The sequence below is a fragment of the Alligator mississippiensis genome, chromosome 12 (genome assembly GCF_030867095.1).
Source record: "Alligator mississippiensis isolate rAllMis1 chromosome 12, rAllMis1, whole genome shotgun sequence".
Taxonomy (NCBI): Eukaryota; Metazoa; Chordata; order Crocodylia; family Alligatoridae; genus Alligator; species Alligator mississippiensis.
The window spans coordinates 64,122,220-64,147,611 of record NC_081835.1 but is presented as its reverse complement, the minus strand read 5'-3'; the positions used below and the strand labels follow the sequence as shown (position 1 = coordinate 64,147,611).

Here is a 25,392-nt window from a genome sequence, read left to right as displayed (position 1 = left end):
GAATATGGTGCAGGCTGTTCTGTTTAACACCGCGGTGACTCGCCGCTAATATATTGTGACTCACTGCAAATTTCTGACATTTGCCTGCTTTAAGGATGTGTCAGGAAAGGAAAAGCTTTTGGTGGAGTAGGAATCTCGCCTGGTAGGGGATGACTGTAGATGGGGGTACTGCAGAGATGGTCTCCAGGTCCTCGCAGAGTGCAACCTAGAAGGGGAGAGGGAGAATTTCCACCTTCTTGCAGCCCAGGTTTGGGGCAGTAAAGGGGCACTGAGCCAAGGTCTTACCCCTTCACAGGTGAGCAGGTGTTTAAACCAGTGCAAAGCACTAGCAGATCAGCGTTCTGCATGTGTGTGTGACAGGGCTTGGGGGAATCGGCTGTGACCAAGTCCAAGCAGCACACACCTTGGCACAGATAGCTATGGGTGGAAAATGGAAGTAGCAGGGGGCTAGCGTCATTCACGTGTAGCAGCCAAACTCCGAGTACCGGAGCCGAACCACTTAATAGCTAAACGTGGAAGCTGCACTCGTGTCAGAGAGACCCTCCCCGTCCCTAGGAAGACAAACTCCTGACCATGACATGGAAGCAAGTGCTCTTTGGGCAGCGACACTTACTTGAAGGATCTGGACAAGAGACTATTGCAGAATTGACATCTGTATTTTTTGAATGCATACATATTTTTACTCGGTTCTCGGGACATGGCGGTATTCAGTTTAGAGAATAACCTCTCATTGTTGTCTGCTGTTCAGGTTGGATGTTAGGAAAAGCTTTCTCACTAGGAGGGTGGTGAAGCACTGGGACGGGTTGCCTAGAGCGGTGGTGCAATCTCCATCCGTGGAGGTTTTAAGGCCCAGCTTGACAAAGCCTTGTCTGGGATGATGTAGCTGGGGCTGGTCCTGCTTGGAGCAGGGGGTTGCACTAGATGTGACCTCTGCGGTCCCTTCAACCCACATTTCCTATTTTATACTGATAATATTCCTTCTACTATAATGGTATTAATACTTGCCTATGCTATAGCAGGGAAATAATTTGAAAACAAGGAAGAAGAGTTTTTATTTTATATACTGATGCTGAGATCCATATTTTTTTCTCATCTTGCCAAGCCCGTTCAGGCCAGGAGAAGGGAATTAGTATTACATAGTGAAGTTTATTGCTTTAGGTTATTTTGTGTCCATTTTGTATCCTACAAAGCAACCCCTGTCTAAGGACAGAAATATTTATCCTTTGATTATGATGGTTGTAAGGAGTTTCTTGTCTCTCAAAAGAGCTACAAAGAGGCTATTTGTGAGGTCCTAAAAGTGTTTCTGAATTGCAAATTCTGTATTGCGGTGCTGAAGTTGTGAGTAACATGCTCCATCTTTTTGACCCCTTGTGCTGTTGAGTCTTACAAAGTTTTAAAAAGTGATTAATCGTTAAGAGCCTTGAACTCTATTTTCCCCTTTCTTTGATATTTTTCTTTGGCGAGGTGTTTAGTGGCCTGTAACATAGCTGGCAAGGTTTATAGTTGCGAGACAGCCTGGCTGTGACCTGTTATGTACTTTGAGAGAGTGAATTATCAGTACCTTTTTAACTTGGGTCTAAACAATTTTAATTATTATTTTTTAGTTGCTTATCTGTAAAAGGGTCATAACACACCAGACATGGTGGAGAAAAGGTTTGATGTTTTATAGCTCAGTCCTAAGAAATGGCAAAGAAGTGGCATTTTACCATCGCGCCATTTTAATGATTGCCTGGGGGAAATACTTATTGGAACTGCAGGCTTTTTTCGGCAATGCACTGAAGAATGCAATATATTGGAGAACAACTCATTAAGGTTTTCATCTGAAGTCAATAGTGTCACCTACTGATTTCAGTAGGCTTTGGAACAGGCCCTAAATGAGGAATCGGCTTTCTGTTCTCTGACCAGGTGTGAAAATATTTGTCTTTTGACAGCAGTTCCTAATAAATCTCAGCTATTTTGTCCCAGCTGTCAGAGCAGCAGGACAGTGGAACCGCCTGCTTAGGGAAGGTGTGGACTAGGTGGTCTTTGGGGGCTGGACTGGACGATCCTTGGGGTCTCGTCCAACCCTCAGACGCTGTGACTCTTCTTGGTATTGACCACAATGAGTCTATAAGACCCCCCGGGTTTGTGGACTGATATTAGGATGGAGGTTATACCCATTCCAGATCCGGGGGCTCGGGGCTGCGCACACAAGGGACCGACGAGGCGAGTGTCAGCGTCGCCTCCAGAACGGCCCGGCAAGGGGCAGCTGCGGAGGAGCGTATGTGCGGAGCTGGGCTCGAGAGGCATTTTCAGTGTTCGGTGACGTGCCCCGAAGTGTCCCTGCAATGCGTGCTAAGGATGGGCACGCTCGGGTCCAGAGAGCAAGGGCATCGCATGCCAGACGCTTGGGAGGGGGGCTTCACTAACGCTGGCCCCCGGTCGCCTTGCTGAGCAGTGCCTGTGGGACGAACTTCAGTCGGACTCTTCTCCAACGGGGGGATCCTTTTTGGACCCCCCACCCGAGCCCCGTCCCCATACAGGTTTGTGTCACCGACGTCAATGCTCCCCTGCCCTTGCTTTAGGGCGGGGAAACCTGTGTGCACCCTTCTGTCTTTTAGTAAGTACAGTGTGTGCACGTGCATGCGTGTGCGCACAGCGTGTATGTCTCCATATGCTTGCACGTGTGTGTGTGCATATGTCTGCATGTGTGCATGTCTGTACAGCTGCATGTGTCTACACATGTATGTATGGCTGCCCGTGACCACGTGTGTGTGCATGTCTGCACAGCTGCATGCGTGCATGTCTGCGCGTGTGTGCATGCTTGTGTGCACATCTGCATGTCTACACGTGTGTATGGCTGCCCGTGAGCACGTGTGCATGTCTGCACAGCTGCATGCGTGCACACGTCTACACAAGTGTGCGCATGTCTGTACATGTGCGTGCATCTGCAGGAGTGTGTGCACACGTCTGCACATGGCTGCGTGTGCACAGCTGCGTGTGCCTCCACGTGTGTGTATGGCTGCCTGCCTGCACGTGTCTACACAAGTGTGCACAGCCGCCTGTGCGTGCACACCTGCACCCCCCCGCACCCGCGCGGTGTGGGTGTGGGTGTGGGTGTGGGTGCGGGGGGCGGGCGCGGGCTGGGGCGCGGGGCGGGCCGGGCCGGGCCGAGGGGCGGGGGAGGCGGCGGCCCGGGCTAATTGCATAAGCGAAACGTAAATAATTCGCGGGAAAAGAAAAGAGGGCAGAAGATGGCGCCCCGCACCCTCCGCCCGCCGCGGGGCTGAGCCCGCCCGGCCCCGCCAGCGCCGGTAAGAGCCCCGCACACTCGCCCCGCGGGGCAGCGCGTGCACACTTGCCCCGGGGTTGCGGGGTCCCGCCCTGCCCGTCCCGTCCCGGGCCGTCCCGGCGGGGCGCGGGACGCGGGCGGGCTGGGCGCGGGCGGGGCGCGGGCGAACGTGTGTCGGCGCGGCGCGGCGGGGCGCGCGGGGCTGGAGCGCGCCGCACCCCGCTTCCCCCCTCCCCCCAAAAATGGATCCTATTTTGAATGCATTTGAATCAGCCAATCAGAGCCCCGGGAGCAGGAGGAGGGGGGCGGCTGGTGCTGGCAGGCTGGAGGGGCACCCCTGGCAGGAGATGCTCCCTGCCCTGCCCCGCGCGGGATGGGCCAGGGCAGCCGGCCGCTCCCCAGCCCCGGAGGCGGCTGATCGGGGGCCGCGGGGAGCGTGGCACTAGCGCGCTCGGCTTCAGGAGACTCGCCTGCGACCGCCCCGGTAACCGCAGCCCGAGGCCGGATGCTGCGAGTCCTCGGTGCTGCGGAGCGGGGTGCCCGCCAGTGGCCCAGGGCGGGAGCAGGAAGCAGAGCAGCAGCCCGGGCAAGGGACGGGCATCCCTCGCCGGGCTCCGTTGGTGGCACGCCTGCCCAAAAGCTTGGCCCCGGGTGTTGCACGGAGCCGTGCTTGGCTTAACGGTGCGGCGAGGAGCAGGATGAGTCGAGCGGGGCGGGGGGAGGACCGGCGCAGTCCTGTGACTCGAGCCTTTTCCTAGGAACTGGCTGGCTCTGAGTCAGGGCAGAGCAGATTTTTCCATGGAGGCCTCGCTTTTTTCTTTCTTTCATTTTTTTGCCTGCGCTCCGCACTTTCTGCTCGGGTCCGGGAGCAGCGATGCCACGAGCAGGAAGAGGGGAAACTGCTCTCGAGGAATTTCCAGCTTGGTTTTGCAAAGTCGAGAGGCTCAGAGAGTCGGGAAGAAGTTTGGAGAAAGCTTCCAAGCGAAGACGGCTTTTCCCGCCCCTGCTGCCGCAGCGTTTCTCGCCCCACTAGTGACCTTCTCATCGTGTTTCCTTCTCCTCGTTTCCCCCAACTGGTGGGAGCAGTAGTCACGGGGTGGCTGTCCCGCTGATTTCCTCGGCACGATTTGGTTAATACGGAAATAAATTGGAAGGTGGCTTGCATTTTTCAGTGGCATGTAGCTGCTTGCTGATACCGTTCCCCAGAACGAATGCCCTTTGGGAGGCGTGCCGAGCTGGGCTACATGGGGCCTGACTTGCCCTTAGCTTGAGTTGAGAAAGTCTCTAGCCCTTAATGTTAGTCTGCGGAAAGCTTAGTAATAACCTGTAGGGTATTTATGCAGCCTGTTTCTTTCCTTGCGTGGAAAGACGCAGGGATAAAACGGGCTGAGTTTATAGTCTGCACCGTTTCTGGGCATGGAATGAGCAAGGTGTGCGTGTCACAATTAATGGGATAGCATCCGAATAAAGGTACCCGGGTCCCTTTCCGCGAAGCTGTCTTGCACCTGCGTGTTGTTAATCGCACCTTTCCATCAAGAAACACGAAGGTGTTGTAAAAACCCAATTGATTCAGCGCTGTTCGTTTGCTTTTGGTCCTTCGCGCCTCTGGAGGACTGGAGCTAGGCTCGTTGTCTCCGATTGCCATTGAGAGTCTGGTGGGTGTGCGTGCTCCTACGCTATCCTCTTGGGCTTGGGGGTTTGTGCAGCGGCAGAGGAACGTGGGAGTTCAGATGGATGGGAATAAAGAGCTACTTCCATAATCCTCTAATGTGTTTTTGATGGAGCCTCCCGTCATGCGTGCGATGCCCCGGAGCTGTTTGCTCTTTCCGTCCCTATGCTGACTGTCTGAATGCACGAGGCGGTGTAGCACAGCGGCACTTGGAAGTTTTAAGGGACGGGATTTTGCCAAACTGAGAACATCCTTACCATGGGTTGTGATCACAGACTAAACCCCGTTTTGTTTTCTCGGCAGCATCTGCCAAGGCTCATGGAGAACGGCACACTGAACCCAATCATCCGAGATGTCTACGCGGCGGCCAGCCACCTGCAGCAAGCGTCGGTCGACGCGTCCGTGAAGAATGGGAACGGCTGCAGAGATCTGATGGTCAAACTGACGGAGGGGCAGTATGTGCTGTGCCGCTGGACCGATGGGCTCTATTACCTGGGCAAGATCAAGAGGGTAAAGTAGTAGGCATTCGCAGCTTTGCTAGAACGACCTCAGTTCTTTAATGCTGGTGCCTAAACCAGAGAGGTGCGTGAGCTGGCGCTCTCACAATGTCACCGGGGCTGGACTCTGCCCCGGATGCCTAGCTCCGTAATGGGCTGAGCGCACATCCAGGCTTCAGATACCCCCATACCACAGGGCTCTTCTTATACCTGGGCTCAGGACCAGGTTTGGAAAGTTGGGCCCTTCTCTGCTGTCCCTCAAAGAGAAGGCGTCTCACAAGCATTTCTTTCAGAAAGGACCTTTCACACACACTTAGCTCTGAGCAAGCTTCAACTTCAGTGTCCTTGATTGGAGGGTGGGCCAGGGTGTAAAGATCATGATTTGGGTTGTTCCTGTCTGCTCTTTTGTTAGTCCTTGTATAAACAGCTTGAGCAGGAGAGAGGGCATTAGAGAACGTGGTTTCTATCCTGCATGTGCAAATCGGGTGCAACAAGAAGCAAATAACTCAGCTCAAAAATGGGCCCGTTTTGCTGGGAAAGGATCGGATATCTCTTTTGAATGAAAACATAGTCCACTGCAGTTGAAAGGTGGGGTCAGGGCCTGAGGTTTTGGGGTTCATTGTCCGGCAGGAAAGTTGCCATTTATTTTTTCATCAAGTCTTGGGAAGGAAATGGCAAAACGGCCGAAAGAGCGCAAACCAATACGAGAAACTTGTTCCATCCAAAACATTAAGGAAATGGTTTCTCTTGTCTCCAGCACGTTTGATTCTTTCTGTAGAGCATCGGGCAAGACCCGGCCTCTCTCCTTGCCCCCGGTTTGCTCATCTGCTTAGCAATGGTGTGCAAATGCAGGGGACCAGCCTCAGTGGCTCTGCGTTCCTATAGCAGGGGAAGGGCTCCCACTCGCGCACCCCTGGGCCTGAGAGCGCCTTCCAGGGCAGGTGTTATGTATGCTAAGTGTCATTGCTGTTAAGCAAGGACCTGTGAGGAGGGGCCAGGATCGCTGGGGCAAACCCGGTGTCTGTGCTACACCTGCAGTCAGTGCTGACCCCACGAGAGGCAGTTCCTGGCAGCCCAGGTAGCTGTCAGTTGGGAGAAGTGACCTCGGGCTCAGTGAAACTCCCGATTCTCTTCCTGTCACGCTGGTTGTATAGGAGTGTGAGTCTGCTGCGGTTTGTGCCTTTGCTCCTGCCTCCCCCTGGGGTTAGGGAAAACGCTAAGGCACGTCAAATAGTGAATGCCCTTTATTAGCCAGCACCAGCCGCCATTCTCTGGAGGGCTAAAGACAAAGCCTGTAGGCGGGTGGCTTGGACTATTTGGGACCCCAGCCCCCTGGGTTGCTGGCTCATCTCCAGCCCAGTTCAGAGGCAGCCAGGACTGACTCTCATTCTTTGGTGGTTTGGTGAAATGAACTCCCGGGCATGGATGCTGGACATAAAAATGCCCTCTCCTTCCTAGGTGAGCCTCTGCTGCCGCTGTTGCGGAGCCTGGGCTGGGTGTATGCAGGCAGCATTTGCTTGCAGGGCCGTCCGTGCAGCCTCTTTGGCCGGAGCAGAGCACCCGCGTGTGTCTCTGAAGTCCAGCCAGCCACTGAAGCGGTGCTCAAAAGGGAGTGGGATAAACTGGCATCTGATCTCCCTCCTTGTCTGTGCAGGTGAGCGGCTCCAAACAGAGCTGCCTGGTGACCTTTGAAGATAATTCCAAGTACTGGGTCCTCTGGAAGGACATTCAGCATGGTGAGTGAAGCCTCGATCTCTTATTCTGCCCTGGCGGCTGTTTCTAACCCCAGCACCTGCTCCCAGAGACAGATCCGAAGCCCCTTCTCAGCCCCCCCAGGACCTTCGCTGTTCTCTCGTCTCGCAGCCTGAGGTCTGGCTGCCGTACTGAGACGTGCGCTTCCATTGCCCCAGCTGACGCCTTCGCCTTGCTGCTGGGTGGGCTTGTCTTCAGCTTGTCCCAAAGCTTGGAAACCAAGTGAGGTGACAGTCCTTGGTCCTTCCTACGTGGGGGGCAGCACAACTCGGACATCGCAAGCCGCTTGGGCATGTCCCCGTTTGCATACTGTGGCCCGTGGCTAAGAGGCGCCGAGGGATGAGCTGAGTGGCCTTTCTCTATATTGCATCCTCGTTCCCTGCCTGGCTTTCCACGCCACGCTGTGGCGGGCTACCCATCCGAGATAGGAAAGCAGTTGCCCCTGCACCTCTCTCATCTGTGAGCTGTTTTTATGCACCGTGGCAGATGAAAAGTGTAGGCTGCATCTGAGCCCCGTCAGCGCTTTCCAGCCCATGGGTCTGTGCAGAGAGGAAGCCATGCGTTTGCTTGGACATAACCCTCTGAGGGGCCACATGTTTGACCCAAGCATCTGGAAAATGTCTGGAGGAGCCAGGCCTGTTGGGATGTCTTGACGAAGCTATCTTGGGTGCTGTGGGGGGTGTTTGCTTCATGCAGAGTGACAGGCTGCTTATCTCGCACTGATTTCCTGCCTGGCATTTGTTTGGAGCTGTGGATTTTGCAGATGCGCCTGAGTTTTTCCCAGGACGGGAAGCTCCCACGGTCATGGAGCCGGATCAGGAAGCTCCTCAGCTTCCCAAGCAGGTGCTGCGTAGTGAGCCACACGTCAAGCCCATCTCCGCACGGGCCTCTGCAGCGTTCCCACCTGCTGCTGCTTCACAGCGTGATGCTTCCTGGCATCTGACAGGAGGCTGTTGCCTACAAAAGCCCATGCCTCTGCACCCACCAGTCTCCACGGTGCCACTTCTGCCCTCATCGACAGGGCATTGGTGGTGCTGAGGCCCCGCGCAGATTCCCAATCTCTTTGCTCTCCAGATTAGAAGCACCGAGGAGAGTCCAGGCTGTAGTTTGGGGCTTTAAAATCACATGCACCCTGAATACTAAGACCCAGAGGTAGTGAAATGCAGCCTGGCAGCAGCATCTTGGAATAAAAGGATTCTCCGGTTTCACCCTGAGGCAGCAGCAAGGCTTTAAGGTTTTTTGGGGGGGCTTTATTTCGGAGTCAAGGTCAGACCCTGACCCCGTTGAGTCAAGGTGGGTTCACTCCAAATGTAAGACCCCTCACAGCCGGAGACCCCCCTTGCACCAGTTTTACACCAGTACCAGTCCACTGATTCCAACAGTGCTACTCCAGACTTGCACCGCTGTGAGGTGAGAGTCGGGCGCACGGAGCCACTGGAAGTCTTGATTTTATGCAATAGTGTAATGCATCGCATACAATCAAGCCAGTTTCTGCCCGGCTACCTGGCTGTCCGCACAAATGCCTGTTGTGATAGCTGTCTTTTTTTTCTTCCCTCCCAGTTCCCTGGCTGAACTTGAACTGGGCTGTAGTATTTTGCAGAATCCGGTTTGTGTGGGGACGAGACCAAATCTGCCGGTCCAGACCTGGCAGGTCAGCGCCTGGCCAGGCTTTCTGTAGACGCTGGCAAATGCAGTCTTGTAACTGATGTCCCGCTCAGCAGAGACGGGGACTGTAGGCTCATTGAAGAGCAACCAGCAACCAACTGGGGAAAATAATTCCCCTCCTTCCTTGCTGGGTTGTGGTGGCAGAGCAGAGGGATGTTCAGCGTCTCCAAGAAGTGTCTGGGTGAAGCACCCCTCTGTCACGACGTAGGTTAGCCCTTATCAAGGACATGTGTATGCTCATACAGGTGTAACGTCAGCTGGTCCAGCAGCCCGGCCAGGATTTCCGGCTCTCTGATCCACCGTGTAATTTGGAGCAGACACTTGGCCTTGACTTTGGTGCATGCACGTGTGTGTCAAGTAACATAATATTACCAACAGCCCTTCCAGCGCCATCGTGCCTGAATCTCCCATCTCTGACTCTCTGCTGTCTTGCTCCATCTTTTAGCTGGTGTCCCTGGAGAGGAGCCAAAGTGTAACATCTGCCTGGGAAAGACGTCTGGGCCCATGAATGAAATCCTCATCTGTGGGAAGTGTGGTCTAGGTAAGAGCAACTGCTCCAGGCTGAGGGGAGGTGCAATCCCTGCTTGCTTCCCCGACCTGGCTCTACTGAGAGGAGCCCAGCTGCCTCGCTGCTTCTGCGGTATGCCCAGCCACCCCCCGTGGATGCCGACCTTCCCCTGGCAGTGATATTAGTTTTCATCTGTATGCTTTGGGCTCTGGAAGGCAGCCACACTGTGGCAGGGAAGGGAAAGAAAAAGGGACACGGACAAAGCCTGATCCTCACGTGGGAAGCGCTCTCCTCTAAGCCGGCACCTGTCTAGTTAATTCATGATGACTAGGAGATGCATGGAGCAGGCTCTTCCCCGTATGTGTTACAGTAAGATGCACGCCATGACGCACGGTGGAGATGGTTCTCAATCCCTCGAGGCCATGTCCTCTGCATGTCTTGCTTGCTTGGGCAGGCATGCCCTGGGCTTCTACGGGATTGGTGTCAGCAGCTTAGACCCACAGACACGGGCCAGGGAGTCGTGCCACATTTGTTGCTTGGTTGTGAGCCAGGTGTGCGTGTACGTGACGGGAGATGCTCCGAGGATGCTGATAGGAATAGCCGAGAGCTCATGGGCATGCCCACGCTTCTGCGCCTCCCCGTGAACTGCCTGCCCTCGCGCCCATGTCAGGGTGGATGAGCTCCAGGCTGGCATCTGGAGGCAGGGAGAATCGGGCCTGACCTGGTAGGGGGTCACGGGGCATGGTTCATGTCTCCTTCCACCATGGGAATTATTGCTGTTACGGCATCAGCTTGCGGCCGTGCCGTGCCGGTGCACACAGCCGGGAAGTCCTTGTTGCACGGTCCCCTTGCATGGCTTGCAGCTCACTGCCCGTCCCCCCCCAGGCTACCACCAGCAGTGCCACATCCCCGTGGTGACCAGCAGCGGTGAGTCGGTGTTGACGCCGTGGTTCTGCCGGAGATGCATATTTGCCCTCGCCGTGCGGGTGAGTGCCGGGCTCAACTCGGGTCCTTTTTGGGTGGCTATTAACCTCTTCCCCTCTTCGTGTAGCGGCTTCCAAAATGTGCGGAAAAACGTGCCCCTAACAGCTGATATGTGACTTCTTTGCAGCCATCGAGTGACCGGGCAGCAGGACGGAGTCGGCAGGCTCCCCCGGGCTGTGTCCCTTCTCGCCTGCCACGCGTCCCTCCCCTGTGAAATGCCCGCGTGTAGAGCGGGGGGCAGTGTGTGGAGAGGGGGTGCATTGCTGCTGGGCTGGGAGGAAGCCGCGGCAGCTCTGCGGCGCTGCCTGCCTCCGTCCCGGCTCAGCCAGAGCAGCTGAGATCCTGCTTTTTTTTTTTTAACCCCAGATTAACTCGTAAAAAATCTTGGAAATGTTTCAAAAGCAAACGCTCCCCTCGGGACCCGTCTGTCCCAACAGGAGAAAGGGGCTTAATCCAGGACTTCCTGCCACAGCCGTAGGCTCCCTTAGAACAGCTTTGTTTCCCATCTGCTTAAGCCCTAGTGAATTCCCTCCCGGCTGGTTTGTATCACCGCCGGCGGCCACATCGGCCGTGTGGTATAATTCAGGGCCAAGCCTAGTTGGTCCAAGATGGGTTTGCGTCTGTTCAGACTTGAAGAGAGCCAGCGGTCTCGGACTCTCCCTCCCGGGGTCCGAGGCTGCTGCCCGCGAAGCAGCTTGCAAAACGCTCCTGGCAGCCAGCGAAGCCTGGGCCCGGCCCCGAGGTGCGAGCTGCCCCTAGGTGCGTGTGCTGACGCCGTGTCTGGTTGTCCCTGCAGAAAGGCGGTGCCCTGAAGAAGGGAGCCATCGCCAAGACGCTGCAAGCTGTCAAGATGGTGCTGTCCTACAACCCGGATCAGCTGGAGTGGGATTCCCCGCACCGGACCAACCAGCAGCAGTGTTACTGCTACTGCGGGGGCCCAGGAGAGTAAGGCCACGCACGTGACTACTTGGCACTTGGGTTCAAAGCGGGCAAGAATAAACCACAGCTGTTAAAAGAGCAACATCCCCCTGCCCGGACACGACTGAGGCAGGGCATGTGCTTGGGTGGGGAGAGGAGCCCCATGGGCTCCACCCTAGGACGGGGGCCCTTGCTAGACGTTTCAGTGAGGGCAGTGGGGACCCTCCTTAACAGGAGCCAGGCGAGACCCAGATCCTTCTCCCATGCCTGTGTTAGCTGGTAGGGCTGGGCAAGGGCAAATCCTGGTGCCTGCAGTGCAGAGGGTGCAGCTATGAAGAGCAAGCCCCTTGCGTTTTAGTTGCTGCTGATACTTGAGTTGAATCTAACCCATAGTAGCCGGGATGGTCAGAGTTTGCCCCGCGTGGTAAGGGAGAGAAACAAGAGCCACAGGCATCTCCTGGGATTTCCAGCCAGGCCAATTCTGGTCACTTGTGCTGGACACAGGCAGAGCTTGGCTCCGAGAGCCCCCACTTTAGAAACACAGGAAGTCTCTGTGCTATGGGTGGGGGAGCATTGCCAGCCCACTTTGCATTGCTTTGAACAGCTGCAGGAAGGCAGGGTGCCGGCAGGTTTTCAGGGCATATGTATAAAACACCTGGCAGAGCCGAGGTGCTGTGCTAATAACCCCTTGCTCGCTGCTTACCGGCGACGGTGCTCACACCTGTTTCTCTTCCCAGGTGGTACCTGAAGATGCTCCAGTGTTACCGCTGCAGGCAGTGGTTCCATGAGGCCTGCACCCAGTGCCTTAGTGACCCCATGATGTTTGGAGACCGGTAAGTCCTTCCCAAGCTCTGCTTTTGCTCAGTGCCTGGATATTTAAGTGAAGTTCCCCGGGGGCCTCTGGCGAGCTGTGCATTTGTCGATCCGCGTTTCCACCCACACCTGTTTCCTGGGGTGCTCGCAGATGTGTTGCTAGCAGCTGGAACCAGGCGACTGTATTCTTCATCCCCAAATATAGTTCTTGATTCAGGTGTCCTGGGACCGTTGTGCAGCCAGAGGTCTGTCCGGAGGCTTGGCTGGAAGCCACTGACTTTCAGCAAGCACAAATCGAAGGAGGGCCCCAGCTGAGCTTGCTGACTGCTCTCGTGGGCTTGAGTGCAGGGTTGTGCGGGTCTGTGTGGGCTATGCCGAGCAGAGCTAGCAGCCTCTGATCACCCAGGAGCATTGGTGGCTGTAGCCTAGTGGTGAGAGCAGCCTGCGGTGGTTGCATCCTGTCTGTCTGTCCCAGCTGGTAGGTGGTTAGGGGTGCTGCAGTTGTTATCTCCACCGCCTCTTCAGTGACCGTCTCTCTCCACCCAAAAAGGGGCTGGTGCAACATGGGCTGCTGTGGGAGGGGTTCGAGGGTATCCCACAGCTGCCATTGCCTCGTGCAGGAGAAAGCATGGCTGTAATGCTGCGATGCACGGCCCAAAGGATCACCTGCCACCTGCACGCAGCAGACCCAGTTAGAGGCACGATCCCAAATCCATGCCCCCTCTCACGGTCCGCTCCTCACCAGGTCTCTCTCTGTCTCTTTCAGGTTTTATGTCTTTTTCTGCTCGGTGTGCAACCAGGGGCCAGAATACATCAAGCGCCTGCCCTTGAGATGGTAAGGGTTGGCTGCCGGGCACGTGGGACACCGGAGTCGGCACTGCTGCTGGTGCCACCTGGCTGCATTGCTGCAGGAAGCCTTTGCTTGATACCTGCTGCCACTTTGTACGTGAGCCAGAACGTGGCAGATAAGGCCCTCGTCGCACGTCACCTTTTATTTAAGGGATCAAGCACAAGTTTACATAGCAAACACTGAGCTGGGGGGAAAATTACACATTCTCCTTCTCTGTGAGGCTCTCAAAGCACTTTGCAAATGTTGATATTAATAAATCCCCAGCACCCTCTGCGGGGAGGCCGTAACGGTTGTTTAACCTGTCACTGTGGCACCTCTGGGATGAGACGCAGCAGCTGTTTTGCTGCGTAGAACAGCATGGCACAGTAGATGCAGATGGAGGGATGCCGTATATGACCGGTGTTGCTTTGGGTGCGTTTTCAGGGGGGCTGAACATAAATCCCACCTGCACAAAACAGTGAACTGCCTGCAGGCTCCGGCAGTTCAGCTAGATAATGTTCACCGCACGTTAAATCAATCCCTGGCCCCATTCTTTTCCCGAGCCTCTGGCTGAAGCTGACGAGCATCTGGGTGTCAAGAGAGCAGCCCTCATCCCAGCTCTGCCCCTGGCTGGCTGTGAGCCAGTCAAGTCACCTGTCTGTGCCTCGGTTTCCCCACCTGTAGAACAGGATAATCCTGTTTCCCCATCTCACATGGGAGCAGGGAATGTATGCCTTTGAGGTCCTTAAAGGATGCACCATCAAGGTCCCAGCCAGCAGCCACTAGTGCAGTTGGGGCTGCCAGCTATAGTATTATCTGTTGCAAACCTGAAATAAATGCAAATATCTTTTAAAAGTCTTCTGGACTACGTGGGGCCGCGGCCGCCTGCAGAATCTCAGCCTGTCCTGTATCTTTTGCTCCTGCAGGGTCGATGTGGTCCACTTGGCCCTCTATAACCTGGGTGTGCAGAGCAAAAAGAAGTACTTTGACTTCGAGGAAATCTTAGCCTTTATAAATCACCACTGGGATCCTTTGCAGCTCGGAAAGGTAAATATGAGGGCCCTGAATTTTCTCCGCCAAGGGACACACGGCTGCAGGGAAGATCCTGCACCGACCCTCCAGCCCGGGCTGGCTCGCACGGTGGCGGGCAGCCTCCGTTCCCATCTGCTCACGTGTCTAGTGGTGTTGGCTGGGAGGAGCTGGAGGCTGAGCGTCGTGTGGGTTGGAAGCTGCTTCCAAGCAAAATCCTGCGGTGACGAGTTGCGTTTTCGTTTGTACTTGGGGTTGTCAGTGGCCAAGATCCACATGCTGTGGCTGAATGCTCCCCCAGCTCAAACAAGCATCTTCCCGGCGTGGTCAGAGCCTGGTGCTCCTCTCTGGTGCCCCTAGAAGCGCGGGAGGCAATCCCTTTAACGTGTCTCTGCCTCCCCTTCCCTGGTGATGAGACGGGTTTTGTCCACTGTCTTAAAGTGGATTTGGTTTGTTGCCCTCTCAGAGGCAAATCATCTGTGAGCGTTTGTGCCACGTATCAACCATCAATGGGTTTTTGAGTACTAACCTAAACTGTCTCTAGCTGTCGCTGCTTGGCAGTGGCCTGGTTTAGCCAGCTGCTTTTCCACTGAGCTCCTGTTTCTTACCGTCTCCTCCGGCCCCTCTTGTCTCTGGCGTCCACTAGTTGCATCGTGCCTGGCATGTATGCCCTAACCTCTCCGGGCTCTCGTTACCGCCGCGTGCTTGGGCAGTGCTTGGCACGGCAAAGTCCTGGCACCCCTTTGCACGACCATAACGGCACACGGCTCCGATATTGGAAGTCGACCTGCACCCCCATCAAATTATATGTGGGGTCCCCCTCTAATCAGAACAATACAGTACAAATAATAATTTAGGAATATGACCCCAAAGCAGTTGGACCAGCTTCCTTCAAGCTTGGCAGCCTCCTCCTCCTTTGCCCTCTTGACAGACTTAGTGATGGTGACTCCTGGTCAGAGCCCTGTTGGAAATAACAGGGCCGGGTGGAGACTGGGTACAATCTTGGCAGGAATAGGTGCATGCCATCTGGAAACAAGAGCGATTATAACGTCCCTCGACGGCATCATAAGGTTATTCTCATCCTTGCAAGGATGAAAAGGTGCCTGGCAGATACTGCTCTTTTGCTCCCTGCCTGGTGTGCTTCGTGTCTGAGCTTCACCTGCCTTAGCTGGGAGCTGAAAACTGAAGCTCGGGTTCCCCCCGCTGTTTAAGTGCTGAATGACCGCTGCCGCTGTACGGTGTGGCAGCCGGCGCTCTGGCGATGGGCAGCTCGCGCTTCCACACCCCTGACTTTTGTGCCAATCTTTCTCCCAGCTCACGGGCACCCCCCTCGCAGAAAGAGGCCCGCACCTTCTCAATGCACTAAACAGCTATAAAAGCAGGTGAGTTGGGATGTTTATTCAGCTTCATCGGGTGCTGGAAAGAAGCAGGGGCTGAGATCGCCAGGGGGTCGGGAGGTGTTTGCTGGGGGGCAAGGGGCGGGAGGCAGAGGAGCTGTCGGTGAAGAGCTATTCTGCACATACACAGCGTGAGCCAGAGGCACTGAGGTGCTTCCTTGTTCCTTGCCTTTCAGATTTCTCTGTGGCAAGGAAATCAAGAAGAAGAAATGCATCTTTCGCCTGCGGATTCGCGTCCCGCCGAACCCTCCCAGCAAGCTCCTGCCGGAGAAAGTCCCAGGCATGGGCGAGACCAGGCCCTCGGAGCTGAAGAAGAGAGGAAAAAGCCAATACGCCCATAAAAACAGGTCAGCGCCCAGTCCACCCCCCTGCACCTCCCTGGCTTCTGCCTCTCCTCCTAAGGAGATTGGCTTCCCCATTAACCCTTTGGGATTTTCCACTGTAGCATCTGCTGGCGCCTTGAATTCTGACACGGGCAAGACATTTGGGGTCCCCTGTGCGGTGCGGCGTCCCACGGTTTGGCATCCCAACAGCAAGAAGCGAGCAGCTCCCTGGGCTCTTTGAATACGTCTCTCCACCCTAGGGCTCTTGCTGGCTGGCTGGAGCCAAAGTAGAGGCTGCCCCTTTTCTCCCCTCAGGCCTGTCACATAATTCCCAGCCTTTCCATAAGTCTGACTTGCATTTGTGTCTCTTCTTTGCTCTTACAGTTTGCTGCCCCATGATTTTCAACAGCAGAAAAGGCGAGTTACTAGAAGAAAAAGATCAAAATTTTTGTTGGAGGATGCTATTCCCAGCGTTAGTTTCTTACTCTTGGTTTTTTTATTGTGTGTGTGTCTGTTCGGGGTTTTGACTGTCCGGGACTCTGTTCTCCAGGGCTGGGTGGCTCTGGTGCCTTTGTTTTGGTTTTCACATGCCGAATTGAGCCTGATCTCTGGGCTGCTCGCGTCTTCCTGGCTCCAGCAGGCCCAGGGGAAGCTGAATGCTGCTTCCCACTGGCTGTTTTCCCAATGCACTTCTGCCAGTAACATAGGCAGGTGCAGAGATACCCGGTGCGTGGCACACCTGTGTCTTTGCCTCACCCTGGCTCCGCGGAGGGGCTGCCCCCGGCACGGGGCGCGTTGCCATGTGCAGGGGATGGAAAGGGGAGGCCAGCAGGGAAGGGGAGAGAAAAGCACTGTGATGTCCCAGTGCTGAGCCCTGCTCTGTTTCTAACCCACGGATACGCCCCTGTTTACCATGCAGAGCGACTTCACGTCTGCCTGGAGCACAAACCACCACCTGGCCAGCATATTCGACTTCACGCTGGATGAAATTCAGAGCTTGAAGAGGTAAGTGCTCGGATGCAACGGGGTGGGGTCGGGGGGTGTTGGGTGCAAGAGTGAGGGCAAAAGCAAGACGGGCTTGGATAGATGGATGTGTGCATCTCCCGCTCCTAGTGAGCCTCCGCATGCATCCACTTCCCAGCATGTCCTATCAGAGAAGAGACACCCAGAGTGAAAGGCAAGACTGAAGGAGTCATGGGGGAAATCCAGCCCCAGATGTACATAGGTCCATGGGGTCAGGGCTGAATGAAGCCAGCTACTCCCACAACCCTCTTTAAGATGGCATTGGTGCGAAAGCCCAGTCCCGCCTGCACTGGAGGGCTGTAGGTTAGGATGTTCTTGGTTGATTATACGGAGCACCGGGGGCCCCGGTGGATGCCGTGCCCTTATGCGTGCTGCGGCAAGGGCCACACGTGTGTGGCGGGTGTCCCGAGCACATACAGAAGCATTGGTGGGCGACCGGCAGTGCCAGGATCGTGCCGTGGCGCTGACTCCAGGTTCGCTCCCTTTCAGTGCCAGCTCAGGTCAGACTTTCCTCTCTGACCTGGATTCCACGGACGCTGCCAGCACGTCGGGCTCCGCAACGACAAGCCTGTCCTACGAGTCGAGGTGAGGGCTGGGGAGCGGCTGGAAAGGGGGCTCTCGTCCTTTGGCTCTGCACTGACCTGGAGCGCACTTGACCCTGACCCTCCCCACCTCCCAGCCTTATGGCCCAGGCACCAGCCTCTAGCCAAGGCAGCGGAGGCATAGTTAGGCTTCGGTCTGTCTCTGGGAGCCATCTCCCCCCTCCAGTTGCTCCCAGGTTGCTTCCTGACTGCGGAGGACCCTGAAGAGCCCTTCTCCTCCGTGCCCCTGCCTTGACTTACCCTTTGGAAGGGCGGCGAATGGTCTAAAACCAGATGCTTCGCTGCGTGGTGCACGCATGAGGACGCAGTGGGTGGTGGGGCTGGGATGCTGGAAGCTATCGAGCATTTCCTGCAGCGGCTCTGCTCCCAGGCTGTGGGACGTGGGAGCCCCTGGGCACAGCCTGCAACGCCGCCAGCCTCGTGTCCGATTAGAAGGGCTGAGGCATCTCTTCTTCCTTCCCTGCATGGCTTCATCCCTTCCCTCCTCCTCTCCCCCAGCAGGAGGAACGTGGGCAGCCGCAAGCGCAAGCTGGCCGCCAAGGCGTACGCCCCGGTGGGAGCGAAGAGAAAAGGTGTCGAGGCAGGGGGGGCCCTGAACGGCTGCGCCTCGGAGAGCAGCGAGACGGCCGGCGCCCCCGAGCGCCAGGACGACGGCATCGACAGCCACACCTTCGAGAGCATCAGCGAGGACGACTCCTCCCTCTCCCACCTCAAGTCCTCCATCACCAATTACTTCGGCGCTGCCGGCAGGCTGGTGTGCGGGGAGAAGTACCAGGTGCTGGCTCGCAGGGTGACCCCGGAGGGGAAAGTCCAGTATCTGGTGGAATGGGAAGGCACCACCCCCTACTGACCCGCCGGCCCCCCGGACCAGCCTGGGGAACGCTCTTGAGATGAAACAAAATAATACGTATAAATAAAACCACCCCCATGACCTAAACCAAAGGAAGAAGGGATGCGTGGGTGACCAGGGCCCCACGCTGGGCACACACTGATGGGCAAGAGCTTGGAAAACTCCCCTCCTACCCGCTGCGGGGAGCGTGAGCAGGGTGCAAACACAGCCAACGCTGCTTGTACCAGAGCAGGACACATCTAGGGAACGATGATGGACGCAGAGCAGGGAGGCGTGGAGGTGATTGGACTCAGTCAGCCGCAGCTCCCGGTGGCTGGACCGGAGAGACTTGGTTTTTAAGAGGGATTGTTATTTTCCTGCTCACCTGTATGCATCCAGCATCGCCTGGTCCTGTTTGTCTGACCTGCCCGTCGGCCAGGCTGGGGGCACCGTCTCCGTGGTAGCGAGAGCGATTAGTGGTTACGGCTTTTCGTGGTGACGCTCTGCTGCCGCGTGGAGGCACGGTAGGCCGCCTGAACCAGCCTACACCTGGCTTGTACGGCACACGTTAACGGGCTGGGGGAGCCACCGCGACGATGGGCCAGGGGGGTTGAACGGAGGAAGGAAGACCAGGTTGTATTGGAGCGAGTGCCGAGTTACCCCTGCCACCGTAAAACATGCAGAGGAACCACATCCAGTCCCCATGGGCACCAGGGTCTTAGAGCCGCACCCAAGCCTTAAATGACGGACCCAAATGGTCCTGTTGCTACAGCAAAAATTACCAGCCTAACTAGCTCTTTCCTGCCTGAGAAACCAAGTACCACATTCTTGCGCTGATAGGAAACGCTGGGCAAGCTGATTCTTGCCAAAGCTCTTCTATATAGTATTTGCCTTCTCATCCTAAACCCATTCATTAAGGGGTTTAAAATGAGCAAAACTGCCCTAGCTGTATACTCCTTGGTCATATGCATCCAGCTTTCACAGCCGCAGGGCAGACTGGCGGTCCGGTTGAGATCTGTCCCGTGCCTTGAAGAGAGATGACGACGCGTGGCCCCATTAGCTTGTTCTCGTGACAATCACAGTCTTGGAATGAATCCGACAAGCCGTACGAGCTCGCCTTAAAACGAACAAGGGCATTTCTTGCATTGCTTGCACTGTGGGCATCTTCCCTGTAACAAAGCCCCGGGCATTTATTTTTGTAGAGACCTTTGTGTCGAATGCTGCCAAATGAGTACTGACAAACCAAAAAAACCCGCCCGGACAAAACCGAGGAATGTGGCTGCGTCTCTGTTAATGGAAGTGGAAGGGTTGTGGAGGGCGGGGGGGATCTCTGTTTTGCTGCTTATGGATACATAACCATGCGTACTGCTACCTGTATTGCCTGACATGTGCCAGACGAACCAAATCCTTCTGCTTGCTACACCTGCCCTCTCCCCTGGCTGCTCCTGTACATGTAATGATAGAGAGGGGGTGTCCTTGCAAAGCAAGGAAGGGAGAGGAAGTGCAGTAGCACAAGGGGCAGAAGAGCCAATGTAATAAATTATTGGGAGGTGAGCCGTGTTTTCCATTATTGGGATTGAGTCCATGCCTTGCTAAGCCGAACTCTGGGATTCAGCATCCTGACGTAAATTCCCTTGTCTAATAGGAAGCAAGTGGCAGGCAGTTTAGGCACCAAATGTAGGGTTTTTAACGTATATATTCACACACACACTTTGTTTTACAAACGCTAATATCAGAAGAAATCTTTTGGCTAGATTTAAACCTTCAGTGTTCTTCCTGCCCCGTTTTCTGACCGTTCAACCTTCACAGCCTGATTGAAACGATGCAAAGCACGAACCTGACAGACCTGTTTAATTGTCCAAGCAGAGTGAAATGCAAAAATTTTAAACATCAGCCATAAATGGTGAAAGGCATCTGTGTTTATGAATTCTTGTGCCTTTAATAACCCCTGTAGGAAATGCTTCTATCAGTGTCTGTGATTTTTTTTTTTTATGACTTGACAAGGGCAAGATGAACTGAGAAGCTCATTTTATTGGGAAAAGAAATATTTCCAAGCCTGGACCATTTGGGGTGGGGGAAGTGATCGTCCACTCAGGTGTAAATCAAGAGTGAAACTCGAGGTGAAAAGAAGATCCGGCTCTGTATTTGGCCCCCCAGATTTAAGTACAATTCCCATAATGAAGGCAGAACTTCCCAAGTGATTGCAATATTGCCTTAGTAGGACACATCAATATTGCAAGTAAAGGATCAAAGTCTGGTTCTTAACTCGCACTTAAATAACTTACTTTTAAAATAAGAGTGGAAAATCCCCTTTTTTTTTATGTGCTCACCAGAATCGGAAATGAAGGCCCTGTAGTTCTGCTGAGCCAGCTCCCTTGCTACCACCCAGAAGCAGCCAGCACAGCTCCGTCTTCTCCTCGGGGTGTGGGAGATGGGCTGGATTTTGACCCAATACGTTCAGAGATTTTCCATTGCCTCCAATGGAGTTTGTCCGGTTTACTTCAGAATAACTGGGATTGGACTCTGGCCTGTTGTCAGCTGCTGTAACAGAAGTGCAGGAGCCTGCACGTATGTCCTGAGAGGTAAAAAGCCTTTCAGTTCATCTCTCTGGTGTCTGATGTGATCTGCTGCCTCCGAGTGGGAAGCAGGCTCTGCAGTTGGGACTGGTTTGAGTCCAGCGGGGGGAGACCGACTTTAAAACCAGTGTTATGATGTCTCTACTAGCTAGGAACAGACAGTGCATTGGTCCCTGGACAAGTTGTCCCAGAACAGAAATATCCCAGGATTGGCGTGGACACACATCACCCTGCTAATCAAGGTTTAATGAGTGGCTGAATGCACTGGTGCTTCCCTACCACTGATTTAGTGATGCTATCCCGGGACAGCCATTCAGATGCCACTTTACAATGTCCCAGGATAATGGTTAGCATTTCCTATCCCAGGAACCTTTTTAGGATTTATCCCGGGACAACACACATGGACGTCTGAATGACTGTACTTGCCCCAGAACAAAATGGTGTATCCTGAGACGAATGTGATGTCTGTTTGCAGCCTTCGGATAACCTATTCAAGTGCATGGGAAGCATTTGTAGCCTCTTCATGTCAGTGAAGCGAAGCTGAGCTGGCCCTTGCAGCCAGCTCTCCACCTAGGCTTGCTGGCGTGGGTCCAGTTGCAAGATCGGGGCCTTTCTCTGCATGCTAATAAGTCTCTTTGGGCCTTACTCAAACCCGCTGAAGTCAACAGGACTTTCCAGTAGCTGCAATATAGACTTTGGGTTGGGCACTTTGGAACAAAAGCTGATTGTGCTTTGTTTTCTCCCCTCCTGTTTCACACAGTTAGATGAAGTGTCCAAGTTGTGTGGCTGGTCCGTCCCTTGCCAGATAAGTGCTTTGATCACATCCTAATAGCCAAAGAGGCAGTAGGAGGATAAACCTGATCCTTGGTTTTAGCACGTACTACAAGAGCCCCAGGGTAACTGCTGAAAACCACAGCCACATTCCTTCTGCATTTGAAATGCAGGTGGGATAATGCCCACCGCTTTCCAAAGGTGAAGAGAAGGAGCTTGGCCTCCAAAGGACACTTTGCACATCCAGAGCGCTGTTGACTGCCGTAGTCTCTGCTGCACGAAGCTCAAGGTGCAACAGGCCATTTGGGTTTTAGATCTGACAGAGCAGGGGAGTAGGCTCCAGGTGGAGGTAATCAGAGCTTTAAAAGACAGTAGCAAAAAGTTCATTCTTCTGGCCAAGATCTGACACCCCACAGGCATTGTCAGTGAGGACCTGCAGGGCTGGTGTCCACAGACTCAGGCTCTGCAGATGCATTAGCAGGAGGGCCCGTCTCGGTCCTGCTACAGTCATTACTGGTGCAATCAGTAGACGCACAAAGAATGAGGTCTGAGCTTGCCAGGTGCGGACTCTCCTTTTCCAGCAGAAGAGCTGGGCTGTGGCTGGTAGCGATGTGGAGATCTAGCAGGGCAGAGTGCAAGAGAGGGGTTTAAGTAAAGGCCATGGATTTATTTTATTTTCCAGTGGGGAGTTTGGCTCCAACGTCAAGAGCTGATCTGGTTTCTAGGTGGGGAGCGGTTTCTCTGTGAGAACAACCGGTGCTCTCTGCTCCACCGGTCACTCCGAGGGGTCTGCTTGCTCCGTCAGGGGCTGACGGGGCATTTTAGTGCACGGTGTGCTTGTTCTCCCTTGGATTTTTGTTACCAAATGTTCATTTAATGCATTGACCTTTCACAAGTGCCTGCAAAGCTTTGGAGTACTAAGTCAGTGAGTCTCAACAGGGTGCTGCAGCATTGTAGGATGCCTTGAGGTCCTTTGAGGGGTGCCGCTGGGAGTCACCCAGTGTTAGCACTGGTAGGTGTGCCTTCACGATTTGCAAAGAGGAATCCACAGTGTTCAAACCATTCTGCCCCATTGGGGTCTTCCTTGAGCTCTTTGCAAAGGAAGAATTGCTCTGTTGTTTTTTCTGTAGTCAAAAATCAAGTGACAATTCAGAGGGGTGTCTTGAGTCTGCAAAGGCTGAGAACCCCTGGTCTAAGTCGCTGCGTGGGGTGGGGGATGCCGGGCACCGTAGAGCAGCGCCGCCGGCACGCGCAGGCTTTTTAAATCCTTGCCGGGCGCAATCTGAGAAGCCATCGCACATTCAAACCCATCCTTGCCCCAGCCAGCTGGCACCGCGCAGGCCCTGCCGGCAAATCCCCACCCCCAGTTGGCTGCAGAGGTGAAGGGGGGAGCCTTTAAAAAGATTTTATTCCAGAGAATATTTTGCGTTAGGCCTCATAGATCTTATAACAATTCTTTGCACCTTCTAAAGATTTATGATTTCAAGTTGCTGCTTTTAATAACCAACTTTTGTTGTATTCGAGTTGTAATTAATGTGTCTGATGTACAATTAAAAAGTCTTTTTTAACATCACTGGCTTGTGGTCGTCTCCCCCTTACTGAGCTCAGGCCGGGTAGGAGTCCACGCTGCTCCTGCAACCTTGCACAAACCAGGCTGAAGACTCGGGGTGATGGTAGTGCTGCTCTTTCTTTAATAGGCAGCACAGGGCATTTTTAGTCACTTTGACCCTGTTGTATTTCAGGCTGACATTAATATAGCTAATGCTTCCTGCAGGGGGGATTTGGACGATCCAATACCTTTCAGTGCTTTTATACCCGGGGCAAATGCATTCCTTTGCTTTGGCTATTTACTATATTGACTGGCTCAGGGGTGCTTTCTTTCCTCTCATGCAAGAAGCTTTATTTTGGGGTGTGCATGCTCTCCCTCTCTTTCCCTCCCCTTCTCTCTCTCCATACAGGAGTATTTATGAGCTATGGAAATTACCTCCGAGAATCACTTTTGGCCGTCGGTGAAATGCTGCCACCTCCGGGTGAAATACATAACTTGCCTGGCTGTTGAGAAGAGAACGTAAGGACAGACTAATGCGAGCGAAGCGCTGTACCAACTCGTTCTGCTTCCCTGCAGATGTTTCCCCTCCGATCTGCATCGCCCCAGAGGGAAAAGGTGGCCAGAGATGTTTTGTTGAGGTGGCATTAAGTGGCATGCATTTACATACCACCCCTCAGGGGTAATTATTTTGATACAAAAATATTTTGACGCAATATTTTGATGCACAGAGAGATTCAGAAAGCAGGTGACTCCTCAGCCCTGCTCCTTGCTATATCTGCAGGTTGCTGAGGTCCAGCTTGCCCCTGCTCAACTCCGAGGGACCTCTTGGCTGCATGGCCCAGCAAGGCGCTTGCTAAAAGACACTGGTCCAGGTCTCTCTACTCAACAGGGACCAACCAAAAGCAAGGCTGATATGGCTCGGTCCTCGGCCCGTTTTATACCCTACGACGACACTTTGCTGCGACAAGGAGCAAAGCCTGTCTCCGGTTGGTGTGTGCAGGTAGGACTCCGCTACGCGGGACACGGAGCTGGTTGGAGGAGTGCTTTCCTGTATTATGCAGCAAAATCTCATCTGCAGCAGCATGAAAGCAAAGGTGGCTATTTTGCTTTATTACAGGAGCGCACCCTCGCCCTTCGGTAACAGGATTAGTCTTTAGCACTGGTCCAAGAATCGGAGGAATGTGGGGAATCTTTTAAGCCGGACCATGAAGCAAACAGCTTAATGGGAGCCCTGAATTGACTAGAGAGGAGGTAATGTACCCGTGTTTTAACTCTTGAGACCAGAGCTTATGAAGCAGGAGGAAGGTAAGTAATGCAGCGCAGAATCTGCTGGTGCCTGGCTTGGGTCCCAGGGTGGAAGAAGGAGAATTGCTCTGATTTTGTTCAGGTGTGGTTTTGTGCTTTGATTACAAATGTACACGGAGCCTGCAGGAGAGTGAGATCCATCCGGGCGCTAGAAAGGGGGGCAGGCCTGACAGCTCCGGAGACTTGAGTCCTTTCTATCCCCTGGGAGAGCACAGAAACTTCCCCTCTGCCAAGGTATGTTCAACGTGAACTGCTGAAGTCAGTTTTCAGGGGCAGCTCAGTCTTCATGGCCCGTTCGGTCCCTGACGCATGCCGCCCATCAGCTCTCCTGGCCAGGTCCGCGACGTTGGGGCGAGTACAACAGCCCAGCACAACGGCAGGCAAAGGGGGCCACGTCTTTCTTTCACGATGCCATTGGAAAGTCGACTAAATGACCCCCAATGACTCGCTAGCTAAACAACCCTCCACACCAGGCCGTATCAATTAATCACACAACTATAAGGCAGCTTGTGTGTCTGCCGGTGTAAATCTGAGGTGGCAGAAATAAGCCATTCTGGATGTGTTATGAAACTGCTGCTGCTTCTCATGAATATGCTCATGGCTGCTTTTTGCAAAAACAGGGGTTATCCCAGGGCCCGGTCCCTCTACTTACATTAAGCACTGAAACATTCATAGCACCTAAAAATAAGTCAAGAGTGGACAGTGAGAGGCCTTGGTGCATGTACCCTCCAACCCTACTAATGCTTCTCTCCCCTGGTGAAATCCGTGCCAGGTTGGACTTCCAGGTTCAACCCAAACGCCCTTCTGTTACCTGTAAGAGGTGACAGGAGCAAGCCGGCCTCCAGAAGTAAGACGTACTCTTGCTTATTAATGCATCCGATATAAGTGACTAAATACTGCTCCATAACTTGCACCATAGTAGACCAAACCTATTACAAGCAGTCGATCCTATTAAAACCTGAGCATCTCTCTGCACTGCCAGGCTCTATCAGGGTGAAAAGTGTTTGCTTCAGACACCCTTTGTGTTCCCATCCCAGCTTTCTCCTCTGCCCAGCGGAGGTTGTTCGTGCTGTCTGGGCCCC

At 54.2% G+C, this 25,392-nt stretch overlaps 1 protein-coding gene across 8 annotated transcripts; it reads left to right on the top strand.

Annotated features, from left to right (window-relative positions):
- Positions 1 to 3,185: 3,185 nt before the first annotated feature.
- Positions 3,186 to 23,029, top strand: PHF19 (PHD finger protein 19). 8 transcript variants are annotated; one of them, XM_059715700.1, is made up of 16 exons: positions 3,186 to 3,293; positions 4,144 to 4,425; positions 5,244 to 5,450; positions 7,092 to 7,173; positions 9,300 to 9,395; positions 10,248 to 10,348; positions 11,143 to 11,291; positions 12,002 to 12,097; positions 12,844 to 12,912; positions 13,833 to 13,953; positions 15,250 to 15,317; positions 15,509 to 15,679; positions 16,040 to 16,127; positions 16,575 to 16,660; positions 17,168 to 17,263; positions 17,779 to 23,029. In XM_059715700.1, the coding sequence occupies exons 3-16, from the start codon at positions 5,259 to 5,261 to the stop codon at positions 18,128 to 18,130; spliced, it is 1,767 nt and encodes a 588-aa protein (XP_059571683.1). In that variant the 5' UTR covers positions 3,186 to 3,293; positions 4,144 to 4,425; positions 5,244 to 5,258; the 3' UTR covers positions 18,131 to 23,029. The 8 variants fall into 8 exon arrangements, with proteins under 8 accessions (XP_059571683.1, XP_059571682.1, XP_019331186.1 ...); XM_059715699.1 differs by lacking the exon at positions 4,144 to 4,425; XM_019475641.2 differs by lacking the exons at positions 3,186 to 3,293; positions 4,144 to 4,425 and adding an exon at positions 3,563 to 3,755.
- The last annotated feature ends 2,363 nt before the right edge of the window (positions 23,030 to 25,392 follow it).

Coding starts and splice junctions, on each gene's coding strand:
- PHF19 (XM_019475638.2), top strand. CDS start 5,199: ATGGGTTGTGATCACAGACTAAACCCCGTTTTGTTTTCTCGGCAGCAT. Junction 5,451..7,091: donor ACCTGGGCAAGATCAAGAGG/GTAAAGTAGTAG, acceptor TTGTCTGTGCAG/GTGAGCGGCTCCAAACAGAG. Junction 12,098..12,843: donor CCCATGATGTTTGGAGACCG/GTAAGTCCTTCC, acceptor TGTCTCTTTCAG/GTTTTATGTCTTTTTCTGCT.